General features: G+C 39.7%; 1 protein-coding gene across 6 annotated transcripts in view; it reads left to right on the top strand.

Annotated features, from left to right (window-relative positions):
• Nucleotides 1-25,245, top strand: part of nrxn2b (neurexin 2b) — a 589,914-nt gene that overhangs the window by 40,504 nt on the left and 524,165 nt on the right. For all 6 annotated transcript variants that reach the window (XM_034856686.1, XM_034856684.1, XM_034856685.1 and 3 more), the window contains exon 2: nt 8,472-8,492. In XM_034856686.1, coding sequence (XP_034712577.1) covers nt 8,472-8,492 — 21 coding nt within the window. The remainder of the gene's footprint in view (nt 1-8,471; nt 8,493-25,245) is intronic.

Below are 25,245 nucleotides of genomic sequence, written 5' to 3'. Positions count from 1 at the left end.
TACAGACTGTGAGCATGAATTAAACTTAAGAAAGTAAAAATCTCTAAAGTGTGGCAGCCACAACTTACAGTTGATGTCTAATCACCACTGATGTCTCAGAAAGGGGCATCAAATAGGCAGTGACTTCACAGAGATTAAGCTGGCAGGCTGTCTTGAACAGCCAATGATGTCATCCCATGTCTGAGTTTCTCCTTTTAGACCAGTTTTTCAGTCAATAGTTGTCAATCTTGTAAATGCTGTGGCTTTATTGCAGGCCTGTTGTAACTCCCTGTAAGACCAAACAGCCTCTGTTTGATTGAGATTCACTTCTGTACTTCAAAGCAGTTACTTGACGGCTCACAAATTGCTTTGTTTGCACAAATACCTTGATTGATACCTGTTCACTCTCAGGCCTTCACATTTTAGATCATTTTTCATCATGTGTAATAGGCAATACGCACTTTTTAATGAATAGTAGATGTAGATAATTGGTTCAGTAAATTAAATCTCCACATGTACATGAACAGCACTCTTGTTCATTCTTGTTCATCTGTTGAGAAAAACACACTGAGCCACTGCAGTAAACACACAGTATATTCAGTATGAAATGACAGTAAAGAAAATAACATCCTGTAGATTAAAAGCACAAAAACAGGCTCTCCCTTAATCTGTAGCTATCTTGCATGTTTGTGTATAATAATCTAAAAAATGTAGCTTTTATTTATCGGAAGAAATAATCTGAAAGAGGATTTCACATTTAGGGACAAAGAAACATGATCTCTTCATGTCATTTGCTGAGTTCATGATCATAGTCAGAGATTTCAGGACCAATGAAAACAAATCTTTTTAGGTCACCTTGAACAGGGATTAGCTAGAGTACAAGAAGTCATTTCAAATTCTAATAAAAAGTTGGATATGTCTACATGTAAAGTAAATAGTCTATAATCAGGGAGCACAAATGTCACCTTTTAATTTGGTTTTTCAGTATAGTTATTATTTTTAAACTAATGCACTCCTGAAAGGTTTTAGATTACCCAGTGTGTCTAAACTAGAATCCCCCGTAAAATACAGCTTGCATACCTGCTGTGTGGTCATGCATTAGTCTCATTTCCACAGATAACCGTCCAAATACAGATGACATGATGCCAAGTTAAGATACTTTAAGCATAGCTAGAGCACAATTTAATTGCAGAAAAAAACCCTCGGCTATCTGAAACACCATCAGTAAATGTCAGGTTTCGGTTTCAGCCCCTTATAATCAAAGAGCAAGGGCTTGCTAGAACTTACTTGAGCTGCCATTTTACATCAGTGCCGAGCAGTCATACAGGGAGGAAGTCATTGTAGTGTAGAAGAGGCAGAAATACCCTGCTGACAGCAGCCTTAATAGACTAGAATGCTAGGAAACCACAATACATGTTTTGTTTGGATGATGTGGTGCAGTGTTCACTTTTTCTTCACTGGATGAAACTGAATATGTAACTCAACTGATGCTTGTTGTTTCCACACACACACACACACACACACACACACACACACAATCTGCAGCATTTTCTTGGGGGCTGTCGAAAGGCATTCTGGAAAATGTAGGAAATCCCTAACTAATGTAGAACTACACAAGGCAGCTTGTGTTCACTAAAACAAATCAAACAATTTAACCTGGAATGCTTTGAACATTATGGAGTAATGATTTATAATGTGTGGTTTTAATTTGTTACCCCGACAACCCAGTGCTCTTTTAAATCAGTAATGCCATTGTAACGGATAGATGACATCCCTTTTAAACATAGCTTCGCTGTTGTTGCAAATCTTCAATAGAGACATGAAAGAGCTTCTTTTCTCCTCATAAATGAATACGTTAGTTAACTCAGCACCAGTCATTACTTTCAAATTTATTTGCGGTGACACGTGACAAACTTCAATTGAATTTAAAATCAAGGTTAAATGTAGTGAAAAATGAGCCGAGTTGAAAATCAAAGGTCATTAAGTCCGCTAGGCTGGAGGGCCTTAATAGACAGGAAGGCAGCCAAGCCAGGCCAACGCTTGATTGGTGAAAGATACACTCATCCACTGGCTGCTCAAATACATGCACAGGAAACGTGGATTATCAAGCACTTTCCTTTTTTCCTATTTAAAATGTCACTGTTGTAAAATGATGGAAGCATTTTAATAGTGTTTTAAAGCTCTTTATGCCATATAGCTGCAATGCATTTCATCTGCTTGCTGTCTGCACACAGTCAGCACAGCTACAGATATCAGCACTCATTTTCTCTACTTTCATAACAAGCTCCCATCCATCTTTAAATATTGTGAAGAAGAAAAAAAAACCTAGCTCCACAGATTTGAAGATGGACAGAGCCACATAATCCATCACAGCAAACATGAGGCCTTCATTTGATTTAGTCAAAGTTTATTTTTATTTTTTCTATTTCATTGTGCCTCAGTTGAGTATTTTTCAAATTTGTGCTGTATTTTTTTCACTTTCCTTCCTTTCAATCACTCGCAGGAGGAACTGGAATGCAAATGATTAAGTTAATACCTCTCATGTGTCAAACTTTATTGTAACATCCATGTCACAACAAAGTTTGTAAGTTATATATTATATTTAGGTTGCCTTTGGTAAATGGAAGAGCAATTCAAGCTTGGTTTGACCTTTCAAGTCCTTTTTATTGCCGCTCTTCACAGAACAGATTGGGTTGTATAAGCTCATGTGTCTGATAGCTCCCAAGCCCATATCGTTTTGAGCATCAACAAACTGTCTTCCTTTACTTTCTTTTTGCCTCTCCTCGCCCCTCACTCTGCCCAGTCAGCTCCTATTAGGCAGGCGATAATCTCTTGCTTAATTAGCCTATGTCTCATTTGAACTGTTGAAATGAGTTCTGTTTGGCTCTCCCCTGTTGAAACACATCGTCCTGTTTTAGAAGACTCAAATTGTTCTACTGCTATCCTGTTTTACAGCTCACGCTCCTCAAAACTGGCTTCATTTATTAGCTTGTAATTAAATTAATGAACCACCCTGACTCAGTTTTAAATAAAAATAATACTATTAGTATCTAATAGTATCTAATGTTGCCCACTGCTATCTTTGCTTATTTCTGTCTGACCTTGTCCTTGTTTATTCTTGTCCAAGGGCCCTGATATATGTCAACCATTACCTTCACCCCGTCCTCTAACTTTAACTCTCAGCGGTGTGATGACATTGGCAAAAGAGGTGCTCACCCATTCATTTCTCAAGTTATTACCTCTCCCCAACCTCCCTCTGATACCTGCTTTTGCTCTATGAGACAGCACTGTGTGAGGTTTAAGTCTGACAGTACAGATATGCTACAGATGTGCATGATTGTTGCTAAATGAAAGTTGTCTAGAAAGCACCCAAATCTGCCTAGGAAGAGCAATCTGTACGGTATATTAAAAATAGAAAATGATTTCATCTGTACCCAGAAACATAGTGATAGACAGTCACCGAAGTTCATACCTTATCATGCTGTGTTAACAAATCCTTTACGCACTTCTTGATCTGCACCAAAAACGAATCTCTTCTTCCTTGGCTCATGGGGTGTACAGTACACCATATTTCCAAATATTGCTTTAATACAGGGCATTTTAAAAACACCAGATATGGCAGTGATATCAGTTTCTGCTGCTCAGTGAAGAAACAAACCTGTTTAAGGTTGCATTACTCTAACCTTTACCATTTGACCCCAGTTCTCTTTTTGTTATGTTAGCTAGATAAACCAGTAGACACGTTTTTAATAAATTTTTTTCTTTATCAGGATTAGAAAGCCTCAACTCTAGCTGCGCATTTGTCGGAAGCAAGTTTTGTGTTTTGCGATCGAGATTTGGTGTAAAATCTGCAAAGGCCATGTCTTGTGGATTAATTTATCAGTCTGATAGAAAGTTCAGGACCAAGCTTCCCTCTGATTTGAATATAAAGAGGAAAAGTGTGTGTGTGTGTGTGTCCCTTCTCTCTACTTACGTGTCTCTTTTATTTACTAATGCTGTCATTTCTGTTCCTCTGAGCCTCCCTGAAGTCATGTCAAATGGGCTTGGATGGAAAGGGCGTTTTCTATTCCCTCTTTCCCTTTTGAAATCTCAGTTTTTCTGAGGGACACTATGCTGGCTAAAATAACAGACTTTCAAAGTATTTCCAATGCAACTAGAGTGACTCACAATACAGGGGCCATGTTAAATAATGGTCTGCATTTGAAGTTTGGAATAAAAAGCTGACTCCAAAGCAATTTACAGACATTTCAAACACTGTGCTTTATTAAGTAGAATTGTATACACGCTAGGTATACCAAAGAAAGCATTAGAGCCAGTATTGTTCACAGCACACACTCTTTGTTTCCTTAACGCTAAAACTGTCCACATTTACTTGAACCCAGCATTGTTTGGGTAATGCTAACCTGTGTGGCTTCAAAGAAAATGTTGTTCTCTGTGCTGCTCCAATATCCACTCTGGTGACTTATTTGCCCTATGCCACATTCAAGCTACAAAATATAGGATGGGGTGAACTGCAGCCGGAAAATAGATGGAAACAGTAGCCAAGCGAACCATTTCATGGACATTAACTAAAAGGTGTATATGCTTAGCAAATATTTAACTGTGTGGTAAAATGTTTATGTTTATATATTGTTTTCAGCTTTTCCTTTTAAAACAAATATGTTGAATTCAAAATTGACATTAATTGTCATCCGGGTACTATTTTTTAGCATTTAAGTTCATACATAAGCAACCTATTCACAGTACTAGACTGGTATTTTATTCATATCTTTACTACGAGAAACTCTGACACAACGGATGTACATTGCCGGAAAAAAGCATGACGTCCGGCGTGTCTCTCATGTGCCTCATGTCCCTCCCTTCTCGCTATCTCAATACAGGATGGTTGTGATTGTTTGAAAGAGGTAGAAACAAGCCAGAGTGTTTCACTCTATCCCAGAATAGATAGGCGGTGTAGCCATACCATACTCCATCGCTGACACAGAGCTGTTAGGGTCTGGCAGTGTGAGACTACTATAGAATAGATACCAGTACAGTTACCAGGTACATAGCAAATTAACAGCACCATATCTAGTATCAAAGTAAAATACCATTTTACTAAATATCACTGAATATTTCTATTTTATACATTTTTACTGGTTTCATACATTAAAAATAAAAATACACCATAATGTGTATTTCGCAGTTTGTAGCTAGATCAAAAGATGCTGTAGATTTGAGTTGGAGCGTGCGGGTGATTTGATGTGTGTGGGATTTGCAAGGGCTTCTTCAGCCGAGTGTAAGTGCCAGTGAGCGATGCAGTCATTTTCCTGCTGCCTGTGATGTTGAGCTTGAACTCCCTCTGTGACGACTTGCTGCTGTGCTTTAGCCCTTTATCTATAATGAGAAAATTATTCTGACAATTACAGATGATTAATTTACAAAAGAAGTCAACAATTGCAATAGATTTATTTAGGATGCATATTGGTGGATCCTTTAAGGCCAGATCTCTTATTAACTGACTGAATATTTACTGACAGAATGGCTTTGAGAGTAGTCTATTGGTAGTTAGATGTGTAACCGTATCTCATATCGTTTATATCCAGTGCATACTTTTTAAATATAGTTCCTAAGTACTTTTTAAGCTTGTTGTTGATATTTCACGTTATAATTATGGTATAGCTGTTAGGCATATTTAGAACTGGTAATGTACCATGACATTTTTTGCAATATTACTTTATGCCAATTCATGCTCTTTTTGTATCCAAGCAACAGCTAATTCTGGGGCTACCTTGGTGTGCAAATAAATGGGAGGAAAGCAATGGAGAGGAGGTTGTTTTTCAATGCAGGCATGCTTTTTTCTCCTCGGTAAATCCTTTAGTTAGCTTGGTTAGGATTAGGTCTGAAAAGTCTCTCATTTGCCTCCAAAGCCTCAGGGATTCATTGGTGAAGAAATCCAGCATCTCCACTGCTTCCATCTGAATTTTACTTTGGTATTTATTTAATCTATTTTTATTGCAGCCCAAGTTTGATTTCTGCTCTCTTATCTATCCTTTGACTGTCTCCTTGATTAATTTTATTTTTGTTGCTGGAGGTGTTGCACACTAATTTAGAGATATTTAAAGAAATGTCACATTTTACAGGCTGTCAATTTTAATGTTGAGTTTTTCTGCTTTTTAGCTTTTTTTGATTCCTATTAGTCTTTGGTTGGGATGAAAAGGTTAGAATAAAGAATTTGTGTTCCTCTTTTTATCCTAGTGCCCCATTTTAGCTATGGTATTACACATATGTAGATCTGAGCGTTTTCCTCTGAATACATTCTCCACATTCCCATATGAATCCCAAAGTACGTCAAAAAGACTAGGAGCCCAGTGGAGCTTAAGGCCTGGGGCTATGTGGGATACACCCTAATGGAAAACAGCTACGGGATAAAAGTAATGGGTAGCAAAGACTACTGGAAACTATCAGTGGGATAAAAGGTACTAGCTTAGAGGGATGGGGTATATCCCAGTAAGTGTCTGACAGAAATCGTGTTTCTTCCCTAAGGCTTGATTTCATAACTACTCCCAGTGTGAAACAATGCTTGCTCAAGAGGAATATCTGTCAAGTAAGAGTAAACCTTGAAATGGTATAGATTTAGTTAGTGGTGCCCACCATTACGTGTGTGTGCAGGGCCTATTGACAAATGAGTCTTAGTGATCTCAAGAGATAAGAAATGTCTTCCCTCAAAAAAAAGTTATTTTTATCTTCCGTTTATGTGGTAACACAAAACCGTGTCTTGACATTAAACCATTGTTTGTTTCTCCCTGACATGATATAAACAACATTCTCTGCTGTACATCCAGCAGTGGTTGCTTCATCTTGGGAGGGAGAAAGGAAGAAATGAGGGAGCACAATGAAAAAGGATGATGGACTATGATCTGAGATGAGACTGGAGGAAAGGCAGAGTCATGGCCAGTGATTATGTAGACAGACACTACAAACATCAGACAAACACGATTCCCATGCTTAAGCTTGGCAAACGTTCTGTCATTCATAAATGACAGCACTTCAATCAGTGCACTGGTATCCTTTCTGCAGGTTCTGCTGCTTTCTGCATTGGAACAATCTACCCTTAAGGAGGGGTTTAATCTTTATACTTTTATGTTACTGTATACTTCAGTAGTTCAGGCATCAGAGATACATAGTGCGATTGTCCTTCAACTTAAGAAGTCCCGATGTCCTGGTTAAATGTCCTTGAGAGTTACTGTTGTATGATTGAGGGGCAAAATAAGAATGTTACATCCCCTAAAGTCATTATTTTATTAACCCTGTGGTTTCAGTTACACCATTATTTAATTTCAAAAAGCTCAATAATAGTAAGGAATCCATGAGAAGGCATATAATATGGGTCCATTCATCTCATGAGCCGATACATTCAATCAAGATAATTCCTTTTCAAGAACTGTGCTGGTGTATTATGGGAAATCTGGTTGACTTGCCTACCTTTCTGCCACATTTGGCCCCCAATGGTGCATTTCAGATTTATAAATGGAAGCTGCTGTTATCATGAAATCTTAATGCTAAAAGCTTTTACTATGTTGGCTTCCCCACACATTTGACTTATATGGACTATATATGAAAAATAGATTTGCCCTTTTAGCTTAAAAATGTAGAATATTTTTCTCTTTACTTGACCTCATAGTATTCCATAAATTGGATGCTGCTGTTGCACTAAATGCCTGCAGCTATTAATGCTCCGACTGAAATGCCGTACTCCATTAACTTATTGAACCAGTGCAGAGTAGAGTCACTTTTGAATGTTATTGACCATGCTACAACTTAATCCAGTTGTGGCCCATGAAGACCTAGACCCAGCAGACATAATACCAGATCAAAGTGCCAAGCTCTCCACCTGGATGCCATGCCAAGCTAGAGGCAGTTTTATATTTTTGGGTAGGGACTCTTCTTCCAACATGGGGTTTAGAGTGGCAGGCGGCTGTAGTTTTATTTTCCAGCATTAGTGATTGGCCTCCGCAGCTGTAGGGTAGCTTTTCTGATTCTAGGGTCCTGCTGTAGTCTGAACTCTAATACTCAAACTCACTGTATCAGTAAGCCAGAGAAAAGTGTGTTTGAGTCAGTGTCTCTCAGCTGGGGATCCTCTCTGACTGAAGCCTCCAGTTCCCTGTGTGAGGTAGAGTGATTACAGTATTAGACATTTCTTAAAGATGATAAATGGTGTTTATAAAATTACATTACCATTTGCTGGCTTTTTAAGAGAGTCACTAGAAGGGAAAAAAAACATTGGATCAGATATTTCAGTGAGCCGACAGATTTTTTTTTTTTGGCTGTCAGATCTCAAGCCTCTTCGGCAGTCTTTATTTAGATTTTATCGTGTAAAGATTTAGTTTGAAGAAAAAATAAGACATTTATTTAAAGAGAAGTAAATTAAGTAAGTAATCTCATCTAATGAGTCTGCTCTTTGTGTCTTTTCTCTTTCTTTTTCCTGCATTTCCTTTGGACCCTCCCTGAAGCTGAAGAGTATGCTGCTGAAGGTAAGACTGATGCTTTACTTCACGGGCCCTCTGATGGCTTTCCTTAATGCTGTCATGGATGCTGATGCTGGCTGCTTGTTAAGCCAGCAGGGGCATTGTCAGTTTGGACTGCGGTTATAAGTGACGTCCAGGGGGCCTAAATTCCAGTGTCTGATCAAGACAAAAGTGACGAATGTGCAACCAAAATAATCCGTTTTATCTCTTGTTTATTTTATCTTGTCTTTTTAAATTTGATTTTGTTTTACTGTGGTTTATCTCTGTGGACATAAGCATATGGTTGTTTATTTCACTTAGGAATTTATCCATGGACTCAAAAAAAAAAAGAACGGAAAACTTTGAGATAGCTTGGCAATCTTGAGTTTGGTTACTAGATAACATAGTTTTGTAAAAGTTAACAAAACATGACATGGTGATTTTGAAATACTGTCTTCCTCCTCCCTTCTATCTCGAGCAAAGGTGAACGATGGCTGCCTGTGAGGGCCCCCAAGGGGCCTCATTAGCTCTAGGGCCAGGCAATGAACCAGTGTGTGATGTAGCAGGCTTTAGGGATGGATCAGCCTTGGCTTGTCTGTCTGCAGGCTGTTATCTGTCTCCACTTTGCAGTGTTTAGGAAGAGGTTCACTGGTTGACTGAGTAGGTTTCTCATTAAAATCAGACTCCCAGATAAGACAAAAGGCTGTTTTGAATCTTTGTGTTGAGTAGTGAACAGGTGTCTGGTATTGGTGCATGTTTTGGAGTTGTAGTTTCTCCTAGCTGAGTTTTAGGTGATGGATTACCTATCACATGGCCCGAGCCAACAGGGGAAATCGCTATGACGAACACATTCTTGCTCCAGGTATTCTTTAAAGCTGAAAAGTTGAATACTGCATTTACTTCTCAATCTTTATACCAAGCATGAGTTGTTTATCAGTTGACATATTGGTATGAAGTCATAGTCATTTCATTGTTATCAGCTAACCTAGTGAACTTTATTTGAATTGTGGTTTGTGCTTGGGATGTAGTAAGTGTGAAGTTGTAGACTGTTTAAACCTGACTATTCTACCTCCTTTAATAACTGTGTGTGTGTGTGTGTGTGTGTGTGTGTGTGTGTGTGTGTGAGTGCGCGCAAAAGTATCCTTGCAGTCGGTTCGATGCCTGTACCGCTGACGATCTTGCTTTAAAGTGTCAGGGGGAAGGTAGGGAAGTGGTGGCAATCCCACCATTCAGTCTGATTAAGATGTCTCTCCAGAACAATGTAGAGTGAGGTGAAGGGCAAAAACAAAGCTTTGTGAGGCAGAAAAAAATGGAGGGGGAGATTGAATATAAAAGGGTGATGAAGATGTGTGATTTTACACTGTGATGGACCCAAGGCAGGGTAGGCAACTCCTGAGTGACCCTGGGGTCCTACGTGAACTTTCATCAGAGCACATTAGTAAAACCTACATTCGTTTAGAGTTATAGTAAAAAAGTAGTGGACCAAATATTGTTGTTCTTTTGTTCTGCAGATATTTCTTTGCTCTGGACAAGGCCATATACTGTAACTTAATTATGTGGACTCCCAGCAATTTGAGACAGGACCACCTCCTTGTTGTTGTTTTTTAGGTTTTTTTTTTTTTTCAAATAAGCGTTGGATTTCATTTTGACTTAAAAACATACCCCAGGGTTTTACGGAGATACTTAATAAAACTGAAAGTTTGTCATGCAATTTAATTAAAAACAAGGAGTTGCCAGTTCCCAGTGTGTTGTGTATCAACGAGACAGCCCAATAGATTTATTTAATGGCTCGTTGTCTCTGATATCAAACCCCTTTAGAGTGCTACTGAACTCTTTCTCTTCTATTTTTAGGGTTTTACTGGGAACGTATTTGCTCTAATTAGTGTTGTAGAGCAAGCGGTCAAAGGTTGGTTGAGATTAATGATGCACAGAGATGTTGAAAGCCCCGGGGAGGCCGAGGCCCCTGGAAAGCGGTCGGTGGCCCTTGCTTTTGCACTGTGGGGCGATTGATGATCTGCCTGCGACACTGACCTGTTTTTACGGGCAAGCCAGCCACTCATTGCCATCTGTGTACTGATAGTCAAGCATGTCCTCTCCCTGAAGGACTGCATGTGTGATGTATAGTTTCATATTGTAAGCACATGTCTACCTTGTTGCCTGGTGCAGTGGTCTTTCTGTAGAGGCTAAAAAAAAAAAGACCCTAAAGCTGAAGGAAGTGGAAGCTGAGAGGTCGAATGAATGGAGCATTTGCAAGGCATTGAACACCTCACTGAACCAAGTGCTAAGAGTAGTTGACAAAGAAAGAGTGTAGTGGTATGGATGATAATTTTTGTTTTGAACGTACTATGTAAATGTGAAACTGAGAATTTCAGTTTTCAGTGTGGTCAACTTGCTAGCCATTGTGAGGAATGTTTTCCAAAAAAGAAAAACTGAAAAGAACAACACCCTGCCGAGGCAGTAAAAATGAATGCTGTTCAATCAGATGCCAGAGGATAGTCATTTTTAATGTCCCTCAAACTGATCCGGTCTGCCTGACCATGATAATGACCATGAACATGTCTAAGAGGAAAAACGGCTCATATACAGTTGGACAGTAACAGATCAAATCTAACCGTGGTCAGTGTGGCCGGCCTCTGAGACCGGCTGATAGATTTTGTGACCTGGTGCTGTGTTTGTGTGAGGGATGTTCTGAGCTGCCCATGCTGATCTTAATCAATCTGATCAAGGCTAATGATCTTTTATGTCTGGGCCACACACATCTCCAACTTAATCTCACCCTTTGGGGATGGCAATAACAATTTTTTCTTTTCCCCAGCAAAAAAAATGGAGTTTGATGTTGGCTAGAGATACAGGATTATAGATTTGTGTAGGGCCTGTAGTAATAGAAAATTACTTTGGATCATCCAAACCAGATTATGGATTTTGTTCTTATTTGCTGAAGAGAAATAAAACAAAATCATAGACTAAAAAGTTGTGTCTGCATCAAAGCAGCAGCAGAAGAAAAAAACAGAGTTAAGCAAATATTAATATTGTGCTGATGTCATTATGGTATTAAGCAAGATTTTGGAACAAACAAATTCCAACTGCTGTTGTTATTTTGAATACCTTTTGGCTAAAAGGCTGACCACCTGGTTTTGATCTTGCCAAAATTGATGAATTGCGAAAGCAATTGAGAATGATAGGCATTTATTTATATAACGGCTTAGCATAACAACAACGTAATTTGTTCATACTTTCCGATCAATAAAGCTTAACTGTGCATTTTTCAGTGAACGCACAACAGATATGCAGTGTTCAAACAAAGCAATCGATTGTGGAAGATTGCCACCTAGCTTTTTACTCACAAGCACTTGAAAAGAAAAGAATAGGCTGAAAACAAAACAACCACTCATGCTCACAATAACCTCATTGGAAGGGGAAAGGACCAAGGAGTGGAAGGGTAGAACAGAGCTGAATGGTGTCTTTCTTCAGCTCTGAAATTGCTCAAGAGCCTTTGGACTGTAGGATGCCTTGATGTTGCCTCTGCCTGCCCAGCCTCTGCCAGATGTTGCAGTGAGATTAAGCCTCCTCAAGTCCTGGAGGAGCCAAAGTCCAGCCATGCCTGTTCTCACAAGACGTTAATTTCACCCCACACAGCTCACACTCTTTTCTCTCTTCCTATTTTTCTCCTTTGTGATAACAAAGTCTAAAGGGATGGAGTGGGCGTCCAGATGCTTCAGTGTCAACATGCGTGGCCACAGGAAAAACTGTTTGCTATGATGGGGAGAGAAATGGATTGGACAATGCAAGGCCTGGAGCTGTATGTGTGTGTGTTGTGAAGCTTTGTCAAGTTAATTAGTTTATTTTGTGTGATCTTTTTGATTTAAGCACCTCAAATCAGACTCTGCCTTCAGTTAGTATGTCCTGACAAATGATATGAGATTGCTGAAATGGCGCAGACACTGAGGTGCCGTGATAAAGCAAAACACAAACAAAAAAAGCCATAAGACACGGGTGATGACGAGCACAGTTGGCTCAATAGGAGAAGGTTTCGGAGTTGTTTATTGTCTCATATGAGGGCTGATGTCGAATAACACATCCGGTTAAACACGAGATATTCCTAACCCTTGGAAATAAATAAGATTCGTGTTTTTTTTCCTTTTTCTTGGAAGACGGTGGCAGTGTGGTGATGTGGTGTGAAATACACCACATGTGTATCTCGGCAAGGCGATGTTTGACTTCATATGCCATATTTAGGAGACGAAAAAAAATGCTTGATAGTATTGAGTGATTGGGGCGAGGACGAATGGCATCATGTGATTGGGAACGATGGTTGAGCCCAGCGAGGACCACGTTAGAGCCAATCGGATTGGAGAGCTTCTGTGTGCATAAGCGGTGGATGGAGCTCCTCTGGGTATACTTCCGCGTCAAATGCGTGTTCATATGTAGGTTCAATAGAAATTCACAAGTATATGTTTAGAACTGACAGACCAACACCAGTGTTTTTAGCATACATTAAATTATGTATAACTTCCTTTTGACACTAACCCCCATTAGTTGAATGTATTCTCTCTACCTATAACACACAAGTTGTAACTTCAGCTTTTCCACTGTATCACAATGACATTGTATTACAATGAGCTTTGGGAGGGTACTCAAGGTTTCCTTCAAAGTACTCCTTTCTCCTGTGTACTAAAATTAAAATTAGTTGTGCACCTCTGTGCCTATGTTGCTTTTTGAAATAGTAAAAAATAAATAAGATAAAAAAATAGATAAAGTCTTTTAAGCATTTCCCAATGGATGCTGGGGTTATGGGGTATTTGGAGTTTATATTGCCTCATTGCTCATTTGGATGTCTTCACCAACTAATATATGCCCGGTCAGGGATACAGTCTTAATAATCCTCCTCTCTTTTTGATACTGCTACATCTATCACTCTGTGATTTCCCTCTTCCTTTCCCCTTAACGCTACACCTATCCCTAGCTTTATTCTGTCTCATAAATCTCTGGTTTTGTCTTCCTGCCGCAAATATGTACTCTCAACATCTCTTTCTTCCTTTCCTTCTGCCAATCCTCTTTTTTTTTAATGTGCTCTCTTCATCTCGGTCACCTCTTTTGGTAGATAGACTTAAAGTTTGTAGCTAAGGCGCTTATTGCAAGATGCCTCTATAGGAAGCTGTGAAATGCGGCTTTCCTGGGTTATTGAAGGCTAGAGAAACTGGAGAGGTTTATGTACTGGTGCCCACATTATGTATTTAACGCTGTGATATTTAGATTACAACTTGTTATACTGCTATGAAATGTAAATTAATAGGAAGACATGAATTTGCCCACATTAAATAATATATTTGAAGGCAACACTTCAAGTTCAACTCCTGTTTTTAGCATCCATTATAAGTTTTAATAAGGTTTTGACCTTGTTCTTTTGGAGGCTCTTAATGTTTAACACTATCATAAGAGATCATAGTAACTAATGTACAAAGTAGATTAACCTACGAGGGCTACGCTGGCTGTGGTGCCAAAGTGCACTTTAAGATTGGATTACCAGGGGAAGGTGGGTAATATGATAATTACCCGAGCACCTCATTAATGTCTGCACACTGTGCTGTTAAAGATACTGGCCAGTGAAGTAAACTGCACATGTAAAAATATACAAAAAAAATCAATATTAAAAACCTCAGTTAAAGTAGAGCTGTCTGAACTGACAAGATTGTTGCCACTCTATTTACACTGGAGCCATAATGCCAGACAGACTTGTTTTCCATGATTGTCCCAACTCTGGTCCTTTTGCAACTTGTCTTTGCTCTGCAGCGATGTTGATGATCCGGCTGCAATTGATGGCAAAGATCTTTAACGCTTGGCCATGTGCATTGTCAGAGAACCAATCCGTTTTAAAGAGAGCTCCAACTAATTTCAATGAACACATGCAAAGACAGACATCAAAACAGGGCATAAGCTGAGGCTCATGTCAGGATAGGTTTTGTCATGTACTAGGCATAGCACGCTTTAATACATATTTATAATTGTGTGTGTGTGTGTGTGTGTGTGTGTGGGAACTGGTACGCTGGGGATATACTGTATGTATTTGATATTACTTTCCTTTGTTCTCCCTGACACCCATTGTCACTTTCATAACCAGATTTGTTCATGTATCAAGTCAATAATCACTGCTTGATTCTTTTTTTTTTTTCTCCAAAACTTTCCATTGTTTGCAGAGTGTTTAAGCAATCCTTTTGTGTACCTGCAGCCTTCTTTCAAATTAAATTATGCCATGAAATGCCACTGACTGCAAAGCTAAGAGTCCATGCTGGCCTGGTGACACTGGGCGAGATTGCATTTGGACAGAACCCGACGAAAAGTCCATCCCCTGCCTGTCCCCTAGCCGACAGCCAGTTCTAAGAAAATAAAAGCACTTCCCCACTCTTCCTCACTTACATACGGCTCAGCCAAAAGGTTGAGAAAAGTGGTTACTGCCACTGTCTTTCTCATAGGTGTGTGCTTGTGTTGTTTGTGTGTAAAGGTGTTCCTCACAACTAAGACTTCCCAGTCCTTTTGTATGTGTGTGCATCAGTGTGTGTTTTCTGATTACTTAAGCTTGTCTAAAGGCCCTTTAAATATCCCACTGCCTCACTGTCGGTGTCTCTTTCATAGTCCAAAGCAAACATGTTCTTCACTCTGAAACATTCAGCACGTTAACGTTGTTTTTTACTGTCTTGTTTGAGCCATGTCGTTTATTTTTGGTCCTATATTAATTTAGCAGGCTGAAATTATGTATGAATGGCTGTTTGTGGCAGTGCAGAGAGAAATGGTCTGGTAAAATTGAGATCAATAGGCTGGCAAGATGAATGAGAGTGACCAATAAAAGAAGGGAAACAGGTAATAGAGCCAGTCTCTTCTCATCCTTCCCTCAATTTCATAATGGGAAAATGGTAACACTTGAGTGAGCTTGCTTTGCCACTGAGGACGTCCCTTTTCTCCAAAGTAAAATTATATTCTTTTGGGATTGAAGTAGGCTAGACTACAGGATGCATTTTTCTCTTGCTTCATCCTCTTCTTTGTTTCTCCCCGTCCCATCTCTTATCCCTTTTGTTTTACTTTTTGTCTTCTTTGACAATCACCATCTTTCTATCTCTGTCAGCATGTTTGATTTTCTTTTTCAATAATATTCAGTTAAAAACACCACAAAGATGAGATATTTAATGTTCAAACTGATACATTTTATTTATTGATTTTTTACAAATATTCACTTATTTTGAATTTGAGGCCTGCAACACATCCTAAAAAAGCTTAGACATGGTAGCCATTTGTTAGCTTAAAATGATTTCCAAAGTGTTCCTGATCCCACGTGGTAATATCCTTTACATAATTATGTCGGTTTTTAATGCAGTATTACAAAATGTTTTCATTGTTTGGTTAATTATTGTTGCCCTGTGACTGTGAACAACTCTCTGTCTTCTCTAGTGAACTGGTGTGAACTCTGTCCAAGCTAAAAAAAAAAAAATTGTAGTCTGTTTTAAAAGTTCATACGCATCATTTAAAATCTTCTTTGTGTAGTAATCAAACACTGGATTTATTCACCAGGTTTGCTCAACTTGCAGACTAGTTCATGATCAATTAATACATCAGTCTATCCTGTTGCTAAGACCAAAATTAGTGTGCGGCCAACTAAGATCTGGAGCCGAGAATATCAGGAAACGTGTTTCTGTGTCGTGGCTGTTAATGGATTTTCAGATAGGTACTATGTGTAATTGTTATCTAACTCTGTGTGTACTTTAGTGCAGCGCTGCTCAGGAACACAAAATGATTTTCAGTGTAAACTGACAATAAAGTTGTATCGTATAAACAAAACAGACATCTCTGATAAAAAAATAAATAGCCGAGCTGTCCCTTTTACAACCTCCCTGCCGACAGGGGTCCCATGATTTCTTCTCGCCTCTGTCACTGTGGCCTAACTGCTGTGATGAGTTGTTATCAGAAACAACATAAATGTGTGCAGCAGCTGCCATAAAGCCTCACTCCCTACAGGTCTTATTTATTTATCAGTCTCCTTTTCAATTCCTAGAGGGCCGGAGAGGAGGAGCTTTAATGCCAGAGAGCTTCATTGCTCACTTAGTGGGCTGGCTTAGGCCTGGCATGCTTGCTTTCTCAGCATGTGCTCATTTAGAGGGGGTGCAGTAGAAATGAAAAGAGTAAAGGTAGGACCTAGGGCTGCTCGATTTTGGGAAAAATCTTAATCACGATTATTTTGGTCAATATTGAAATCACGATTATGTAACACGATTATTTCACATGACTTTGGAAACGTGTTGCATTTAATAAAAAGACACCTTTCAACAATTCTTAAAACATTGAACATGTATTGTACTTTTTGAACTATTAAAATAAATATAAATATAAATTTCAAATCAAAGTATAAAAGTATTTATTCCCTGTATTTACTTCCACAATCTCTTTAAAACAAGTAGGCAACATTTTGGCAAAATATAAACAAATTCCAGCATCTCAATTAACGAATATAAAAGGCTGGCCCATCATCAGTCCCCAGCATTAACAGCAAATAAGTTAACTAAAGACAACAAAATTATTTAAATCACCATGTTAGTAGGGTTGCTAAAATAATCTCTTAAATGTTTCTAGCCAGAAACACCAATCTGTTAACATTATCTGGTTTAAGAGATGAACGCAAGCAGGTGACAATGTTTCCATTTGTACTAAAAAGACCCTCTCTGAAGAGGAACTTGTTGCTGGAATGCAGAGGTATTCTCTTGCCAGTTTTGAAAGCCGAGGTGTTCCCTTTACTTGCAGCCACTACCATGTAGCAAATCTTGCACGTAGCATGTTTCTGCTCGTCGTCGGACTGCTCGAAGCCAAACTGTTCCCAGACAACGGAGTTGGTTTTGCCTTTTTTGCTTACCAAACGCTGCTGTGGCTGCCCTCCTTCTGCCATCTTTACTCTCGCTAAGTTTTTAAATTCCAGCGGGTAACATGCACGCGACCTGCCTCCCTGACAGTGTAGGAGCTGCGTTTGGCTTCGGGAGGGGCGGATGTGCGCATGACGTGTGTGCGCGCGCGCCATTCAGAACACACGAGGAAATTACAAAACAGAACATGGCAAAATAATCGTTTTTACTCGGTTGTACTATTTTGATAATCGTTGGGAGCCGAAATCGAAACCGAAACCGAAATTCAATTAATTGCACAGCCCTAGTAGGACCGGGGCTAGAGGGAGATGAGTGCAAAGAGAGGAATAAATCAATACATAGGGATAGGAAACAACAGAAAAGGGATAGAGTGAGGAAGAGGAGGAGTTTCAGTTGAAGGAAGCATGGCCTAGATACTCCACTGTTAATGAGCCAGTGTCTTCTCTATAGTGTTATGAACACCATGTGGCCATTCAGCCGTGTGTGTGTGTGTGTGTGTGTGTGTGTTTGTCTGTGTGTGTCTGTGTGTGTTTGCACTGTAGCTATGCATTTCACACATGAACCATAGTCTTCACATTATGTCTCTAACATATTGTGATACTGCATCAGCTAAGATGTGCAGAACCACAAGCTTTTGGCTTTAAATGTAAGACATGGCCTAACAAGTCATCAAACCGAAACCCTCAATTTAGTTCACTTCTCACCAACTACTAGGTCCTGCAGGGTATACCCAATATTGCTTTTGATATTTAGATTTAGATTCATTCAACTATGTCTTCTGCTATGTTCTTTAGACCCACTGTAACTCTGTATTTGGTACCATTTCTATTGGAAATCCCGACCACAAGTCCTTGTCTCAACAGGTCAAGTAGCTATCTATTCAGGATTGTTGGAGTCATCAGTCCTACAAAAATGTACAAAGCAAGTGGAGTAGCAATCCCGATGCCACAGGTGGCCACTAAGCTTGCACTCCAGATTGGGACTTTAACTCTATCCTAGCAATTTAATTTCTGCAGGTTTCACCAAGAAACTGAAAGAAAGACACACATTTGTTTTCTTGGCTTGACAGTTGGCAATGAATGAAACTGATCCAATCTCCCAGAACCTCTTCCTTCCTCCTCCTCTTCTGCTGACTTGTGACAGACAAATAAACATGCTTACACCCATGGAGAATCCAGAGTATATCCACGTCACTCGGTAATAGATTGAGTATCTGTTGGTTCGTGTGTGTGTGTGTGTGTGTGTGTGTGTGTGTGTCAGCGTCAGCGAACAACAATGTTTGTGAATGTGCAGGGCCCAGATTAAGCTGTCACACAGACTGTGAGTTGTCCCAGACAGGCTGATCAATGTGGGGGCCAGCTTGCAGATAATGAAGTGGTTAGGTCTCCCCTGATGCTTTTAATTTAACAAGTGTCGCTGGCTTGGCCCATCTGGACAAAAAGCATTTTGGGAATTGGGTGTTTTCATGTGGACTGTCGTTTGAATGGCTAGTAAGGAAGAGTCATTTTGTGACCGTGTGAGTGGCCGAAGAGACGGTAAAGGGGTTACGTGAGAGGACAAACCAGCAGCATTAATCTTTTAGTTGTGCAGAGTCTGTACTCTACTGTAAATGTAAGCCTGTTTGCACATGTGTGCTCCTTCTCAAAGGAATTACAAAGTGCACTGTAATGCTTATCAAAGTCAATATTGTTTGACTTAACTGTAAGAAGTTTTTGCTAGTGCTATCCTGTTTTGGTGCGTGCATGTCTTGTCAGTATCTCTGGCTCTCAGGACCAGTGTAGGTGGATAATACTGCTGGCTGCAAAATTGAGTCCAGCCACCACCTCTTCATTTGGAAGTTCTGTTGTGGCTCTGACTGAAGAGGCAGTGAAAGGAGAAAGAAAGTCTCTGAATATGCTGTGGCTGGGTGAAAGCACATTTATTGCCATCCGGGAGAGACCAGAGGCATAACCATAACTGCCTAAGGGTATTGCTTCTGCATACAGGGAGAATTTATAACAATCGAGGATTTTTTTTGTTTGTTTGCGTGTATGTGTTTTATTGTTTAATTCTTTACCACTGTCAAAGGTCCTGTTAGAAATCTGCAGCCAGAGTGCAAGCGGAACAATTCAACGCCTTAAGCAAGTGGCCCTGTTAAATAAGATCAGGTCAGAACGCCACTCGTGATTTAGAGGATACAGAGCAGCTCCCATCCAGACACTGACAAGAGCAGCTTCCCTCCTCTCTCTAAGCCAAGTCAATGAAGAGACCTTCTACCTGCCTTGTTCGCTGTTTCTCATCTCCGTCAGACAGAGCCCCTATACACTATTCATAAACCGCAGAGGGTTGTCTGACCTTTTTGCTAGAATGTTAGGGCAAATTAGTTGTCAGAGTAGTAGACGTGGCAGCCATGCTAAGCCCTAGATTCTGTCCCCTACACCTCCACCTTCTTCTTTCACCTTTCAGATGATACCTGCCCTTTCTACTGCCGGAGCATTAGTCTCACGCCACCACCATGGTTGTCTCTGTTGCTGTCCTGGTTGCAGAATAAGGCGGGCAGACATGCCACAAACTACCTTGAACCATGATATTAATGAGATTCACAAAGCTCAGCAAAAATAGGCAAATAAAAGAGATTTACACACTTGCATAGGCCCACTCTGAGAAAACTGGCCTTTAAAATACAATACAAAAAACAGCCTTGTGGTTCATTCCTGCTGAGGTAAACCCTATGGTAGTCCTTTCAATCAGAAATGAATTTGAAAGATTCTCTACAGCAATCTGCTGCACATCCTCCATGAATCACTAGCCTAATTCAGTCTATACATCACATAAATCCTTGAATTACTGTCAACCACTTTTACCTAGAATACAGAACAGCTTATAATGAGCCCAAATGCAAGCAGCACCCTTTTAAAGTAGAGTAAACACTAAGCTTGCTGAGCCGCTGGCCCCCAGAGTCTACGCATTCATTACCTTACGTAATGGCTTTTTAAAATAAACACCATTGCATTCAGCAAGCATAAGTTATTCCTGCATAGTAATTAGCTAATCGAGACTGCATTTTGTGAATTGCTACTGCTGGTACACTTTTCCAGACATTGAACAAGAGAGAAACTTTGTGGTTACTCAGGATCAATCTGTTGATCCTCGGAGCCGTCATTAAAAGCGGCATCAATAAAATATGACGTGCAGCACCTCCATTCCTACTGTTGTGTTTTTATCAGCTCTCCCTGTCCCCGTCTTTACTTCCTGTGTTTTTTTGTACTTCATATTCATATGTCTCAGTGTATTATTTGTTAATTGTATAATAAAAACATTTGATATTTGATTAACACACTCACATTTATAATAGCCTATACGCAGTATATGACCTTAGCCTTTTTAGGCTATTTTAGTGTAAAAACTACAAATGTTTAACTGAAAAGAACTAGGCCTATGTAATATACACAAAAACACACTGTCTAGGCTTATTATTAGTACGTGGATCGGCTCTTTATCTGGATCCGCTTATAAGCTTAACATCTTCCACTTTCCACCCGACTGACTGAAACATTTTCTCTGTTTAGAGACCCACATGAACATTTTACTGCCCCCGACAGTCCCTACAGGCTCCATTGCTTTTCAAGTGATGTATTGTAGTTGCAGTTTAGCATAACACCAGTATCTGATCAACGTTACAGATGGTAGCTAGCCTGCTTCGTTTCTACCTCTAAGCTAACTTATTTCCTCCCACCTCCAGCTAGCTAGCTGGGCTCTGCTCCTGTCATCTCATCTCGTACTGGGGTCAACGCCGAAATGTCTCACAGCTTCTTCACTTGAGATTTCCTCTGCATACTTTAAAACTCTTTTCTTTTTGTTGTTGAAAAGTCTGTCACTAGCACTAGAGCCCATCATTCTCTGCTGTCACTAAATGAGACCCGTGTTGCATCCAATGTAGCTTCTGCCATCTTTTGGGACCTCTATATTACTACATTCTACATGCTGAGTAACACATATAGCCGCACTGACTAAAATACAAGTAGGACAATAATACTTTACTTTACTAACCCAGAAAAACAAAGCATGATGAATATATGGTTGAATCTGTTAAATTAAATTGGTAGAAATGTACATTACGATAACCTTGAATGCACATTATATGAAGGGCACTTTTTTCAAATCCACAGTAATCTTTCCCCGACCTCAATTTGACCTTTTATTTGTCCGTGTTGACCACGCCCCCGGCCACTACAGAGGCACGGCTTTATAATTGACTACCGGCCTTTATTTGAGGAATTACGGTTATTAGGTGGTTGTGGGTTCTTCTGTAAATAATTATGGGGTACAAGTTGGTTCTGAGAATGCTAAAAGCAGCAACACCACAGGCCAAGCAATCTGCCCGTTCCAAACAGGCACATTTTGAACGGGCACTGTACTAGTATTTCCAAAAGACTACAATTGTGAGTGGACAGATTTTTACAATTTCCCACTGTGCTTTTTTAAAAAATCTGATAGACTGTATCGCCTAGATAGTATCCTAGAGAATAGATCATAATTATATGGCAACAGAGGAGCTCGGTTTTTCTGCATTTTGCAGCTTTGCTTTCTTCACTAGGTAGCCAGTCAGATTGTATCCATCAGCTCAGATACAGGCAGGTTTTCTTTTAATATTTACTTGATCAAAGATATCTTTCATTTCCTCCATTCCCATTTACTTGCCAATTTGTCCTTTGCCTGAACTTGCAGTTATTTTTTTGTTCAAGGCTAAAACTTATCCCATCTCCCGATAGGCCCCTTGCCTCTACTTTCTGACCTTAGCCTGACACTGATCCTGCCTTTTGAAGACAAGCAAAGATCAAGTGAGGATCAAGGGGTTAGTCGCTCTGGTGATACAGGTTTTTTTCCCTTCCCTGTCTGTGGTTTGTGTTTGTCTGTGCTCTGTGGGTCGATGAGTCCTGCATGCTAAACTTGTGCAGTAATTGGGTGTGTTCCTGTTTGTAGCCCGATCCAGCTCATCATTCAGCTTGAGAGGAAATCTTTGACAGGGTGATAAACATATTGCTAAGCAAGGGGATTGTAGGCTTGTGATTGTGATTGCGCCAAGCACTGTGTACACAGGATGACAGCGCTGCATGTGGACAATTTTACACACACACACACACACACACACACACACACACACACACACACACACACACACACACATCTACACACATCTACCTGTCATCTGAGGTCAGCTTTTTCACCACTGTAGCAGCCCACAGCAGCACTATGCACAACAGTGTGTATGTTGTCCCACGTTAAAATGATTGTCTAATGTTCTATTTCCATTATCCTGATACACCTGTCTTGACACTCTCCAAAGTGTGTCATAAACCATACCATACTGTTTAAAGAGTGTCCTGTCAATCTTTAAATCAAACCAATTTATTTGTCTTGTGAAATCATATGAACTACCGTTTTAGTGAAATGTAATCCCGTCCTCATTTGGAACCTGATGTGTAGAAGCTCCTCCTGAGCCTCTCAGTGATGGCCTGGCATATACAGTACCATCTTCTCCAACTTAACAGGGAGAAAACCAGATGCTTTGGACCTTAAATGATTTTCACCTGGTGTAAATGTTCTTTAGGCAGGGAAGGCACCATCTATTTAATGTTTACCCTAAACATACAAACACCCCAAACAGGTGTTCCGCCCTAAGCTGCTGTCTGTGTACAGTACATTTTCATTAGCAATGGTGGTTGTTTAATAAGGAAAACAACTTCTTCTATGATCCCACGCAAATTCACAACGTCATCAAAAAGTGGTTTGTGAGACCCATATGGAGACCTCTAGCGGCAGAAAATTACATATAGTACGTTTAAACACAATCATCTATTTTTACCATCTCCACACATGGAGCAGGCAAAGCAGCCAGTACTTCACCAATCAGTGACAGTGGCCATATCACATCCTGCTTGCCCTCACTGTTTACTGAAGGCCACGATTAAGTGCCATGATTGAAAGCATCAACATCCATTTCATTTATATTTTATGAGTGAATGTCTCCCTCCTATTACACACAACGGGAGGAAGCTGTAATCAACATGCACACACACTGTGAATAATTATTTACCCAGATAATGGCTGTGTTTACACAAGCACAGAAAAAGGTTGATTTTTTTTTTGATTTTTTTTTTTTTTCCTCCTCCATGTTTTCTTTCTTTCTATGATAAAGAGAACTCTGATTAGGTAATGGAATGACTGATTTCCTGTTATTTTTTTATTATTTGGCTTGTTCAGGCTGCCTCCTGATCTGTCATCTAATGCAATTAGCCCCCTACACAGAAAAACCTTTGTCATCTCCAGGACAGCCGCACCAGAATAAAGTTATCAACGAAGAACCTGGCATGTAGTCATTTGACCAAACTAATGATACGGTATAATAACTGAGTGTCTAATAAATACATATAAATGTGTCTATTATGCACTCTGCTCACGCATAAACTCAACAGAGGGTTAGGTCATGGCTGCACTGAGCTGTGTTATGCTCAATTTCAGAGTAACCCTGTAAACCTTAGATTTTTATGAGCTGGACCCCATTTCTGCAGGGCAGCACTACATTAAAGAGAATGTGGATCCACAAATGAGGTCAGCAGAGCAGGCTGTTACGTTAAGGGCATAGGAATCATAGTGTCTGACTCCTACCTATTGCAAATGCTACGTAAAGATTAGCATGTAGAAATTGAGACTGATTATTAGAAATGGTATAATAAGACAGGGTCACATTGAAACTGTAAGATAGCAAGATAACAGCTAAAAGTAATGCAGTTGGATGTCCTGCAATAAATCGTCCTTTCATGAAGATTATATTCAGTTTTTATAAACTATATTCCATTATCCATACAGTTTACCTTTTATTAACATAAAGAGCTGGACAAAATAATTTGCAAGCTTTCTGTTGTTGTTTTTTTGATGTTACAAAACATCCCAAAAATGGGTCGCTCTTTACTTTGCTTATAAAGTGGAAGGTTTAAAGACCTACAGGCATTTCATACAATTTAATCATGCTACCACCTCACATTTTGGCATTCTTCTATTGCCCTTTCCCTTGTTCTCTCATACTTCTGTCATTGCCTGCCACAGTTTAGTGGGCCCAATGATAGCATTGACTGATGCAGGTCCAACCATCGTATGAAAGGCAGACCCATGCCCACTCTGGGCCTCTTGCCCTTCGGGCCCTCATCCTGCCAGCGTGTTTTCATTTCCAGAAGCCAGGCAGGTGGATAAGATGAATGATCACAGTTGAGTTTTTTTGTCCCTGTTTTCAATGTTGGGACTGGTGGTTATAGAAACATGCCCTAACCCCACCAGCACTTTAAATCAAGTCCTGGGACATGTACCCTCAACATTTCTTTCACTTGCAGAAACAGAGAACCTCAGATTGACGTTAAGGGTCAGTCAAGGAAGCCATGTCATTTGTGTTTGGATTGCAATCCAAAATGCTTCAAACCCTCGGCACACCAGTTAGGTGGGAAGGGACCAATATTTAATCCCACACATTTCCAAAGGTTTGATTGCCGCCGGACAATCGATCTTTACTGGAATTTAATTTCCTCAAGTTAGTATTGTTGAAACAAGATTTTAGCTCAATGGTCACATTCACAGGAGGGATAAAATCCAACTTGTTTTAGAGACACATTTTATATTCGCTGTTTCTTATCTCACTGCAATTTAAGAAAGGGAAATGAATGAGTATGTTAAGGACATTGGTTTACCTAAGCTATCAAAAAACTAAAATTAAAACAAAAACCCTAGAATGCAAGTCATGTGTGGTAAATATAGCCCATCTAATGTTTTGCTTTTGAAGTTTACAACTATTTACACAAATTGGTTAGTGTGTGTGTGTGTGTGTGTGTGTGTGTGTGTGTGTGTGTGTG

This window comes from Etheostoma cragini, chromosome 19 (assembly GCF_013103735.1).
Source record: "Etheostoma cragini isolate CJK2018 chromosome 19, CSU_Ecrag_1.0, whole genome shotgun sequence".
NCBI lineage: Eukaryota > Metazoa > Chordata > Actinopteri > Perciformes > Percidae > Etheostoma > Etheostoma cragini.
This window is presented reverse-complemented; position numbering and strand designations above follow the sequence as displayed.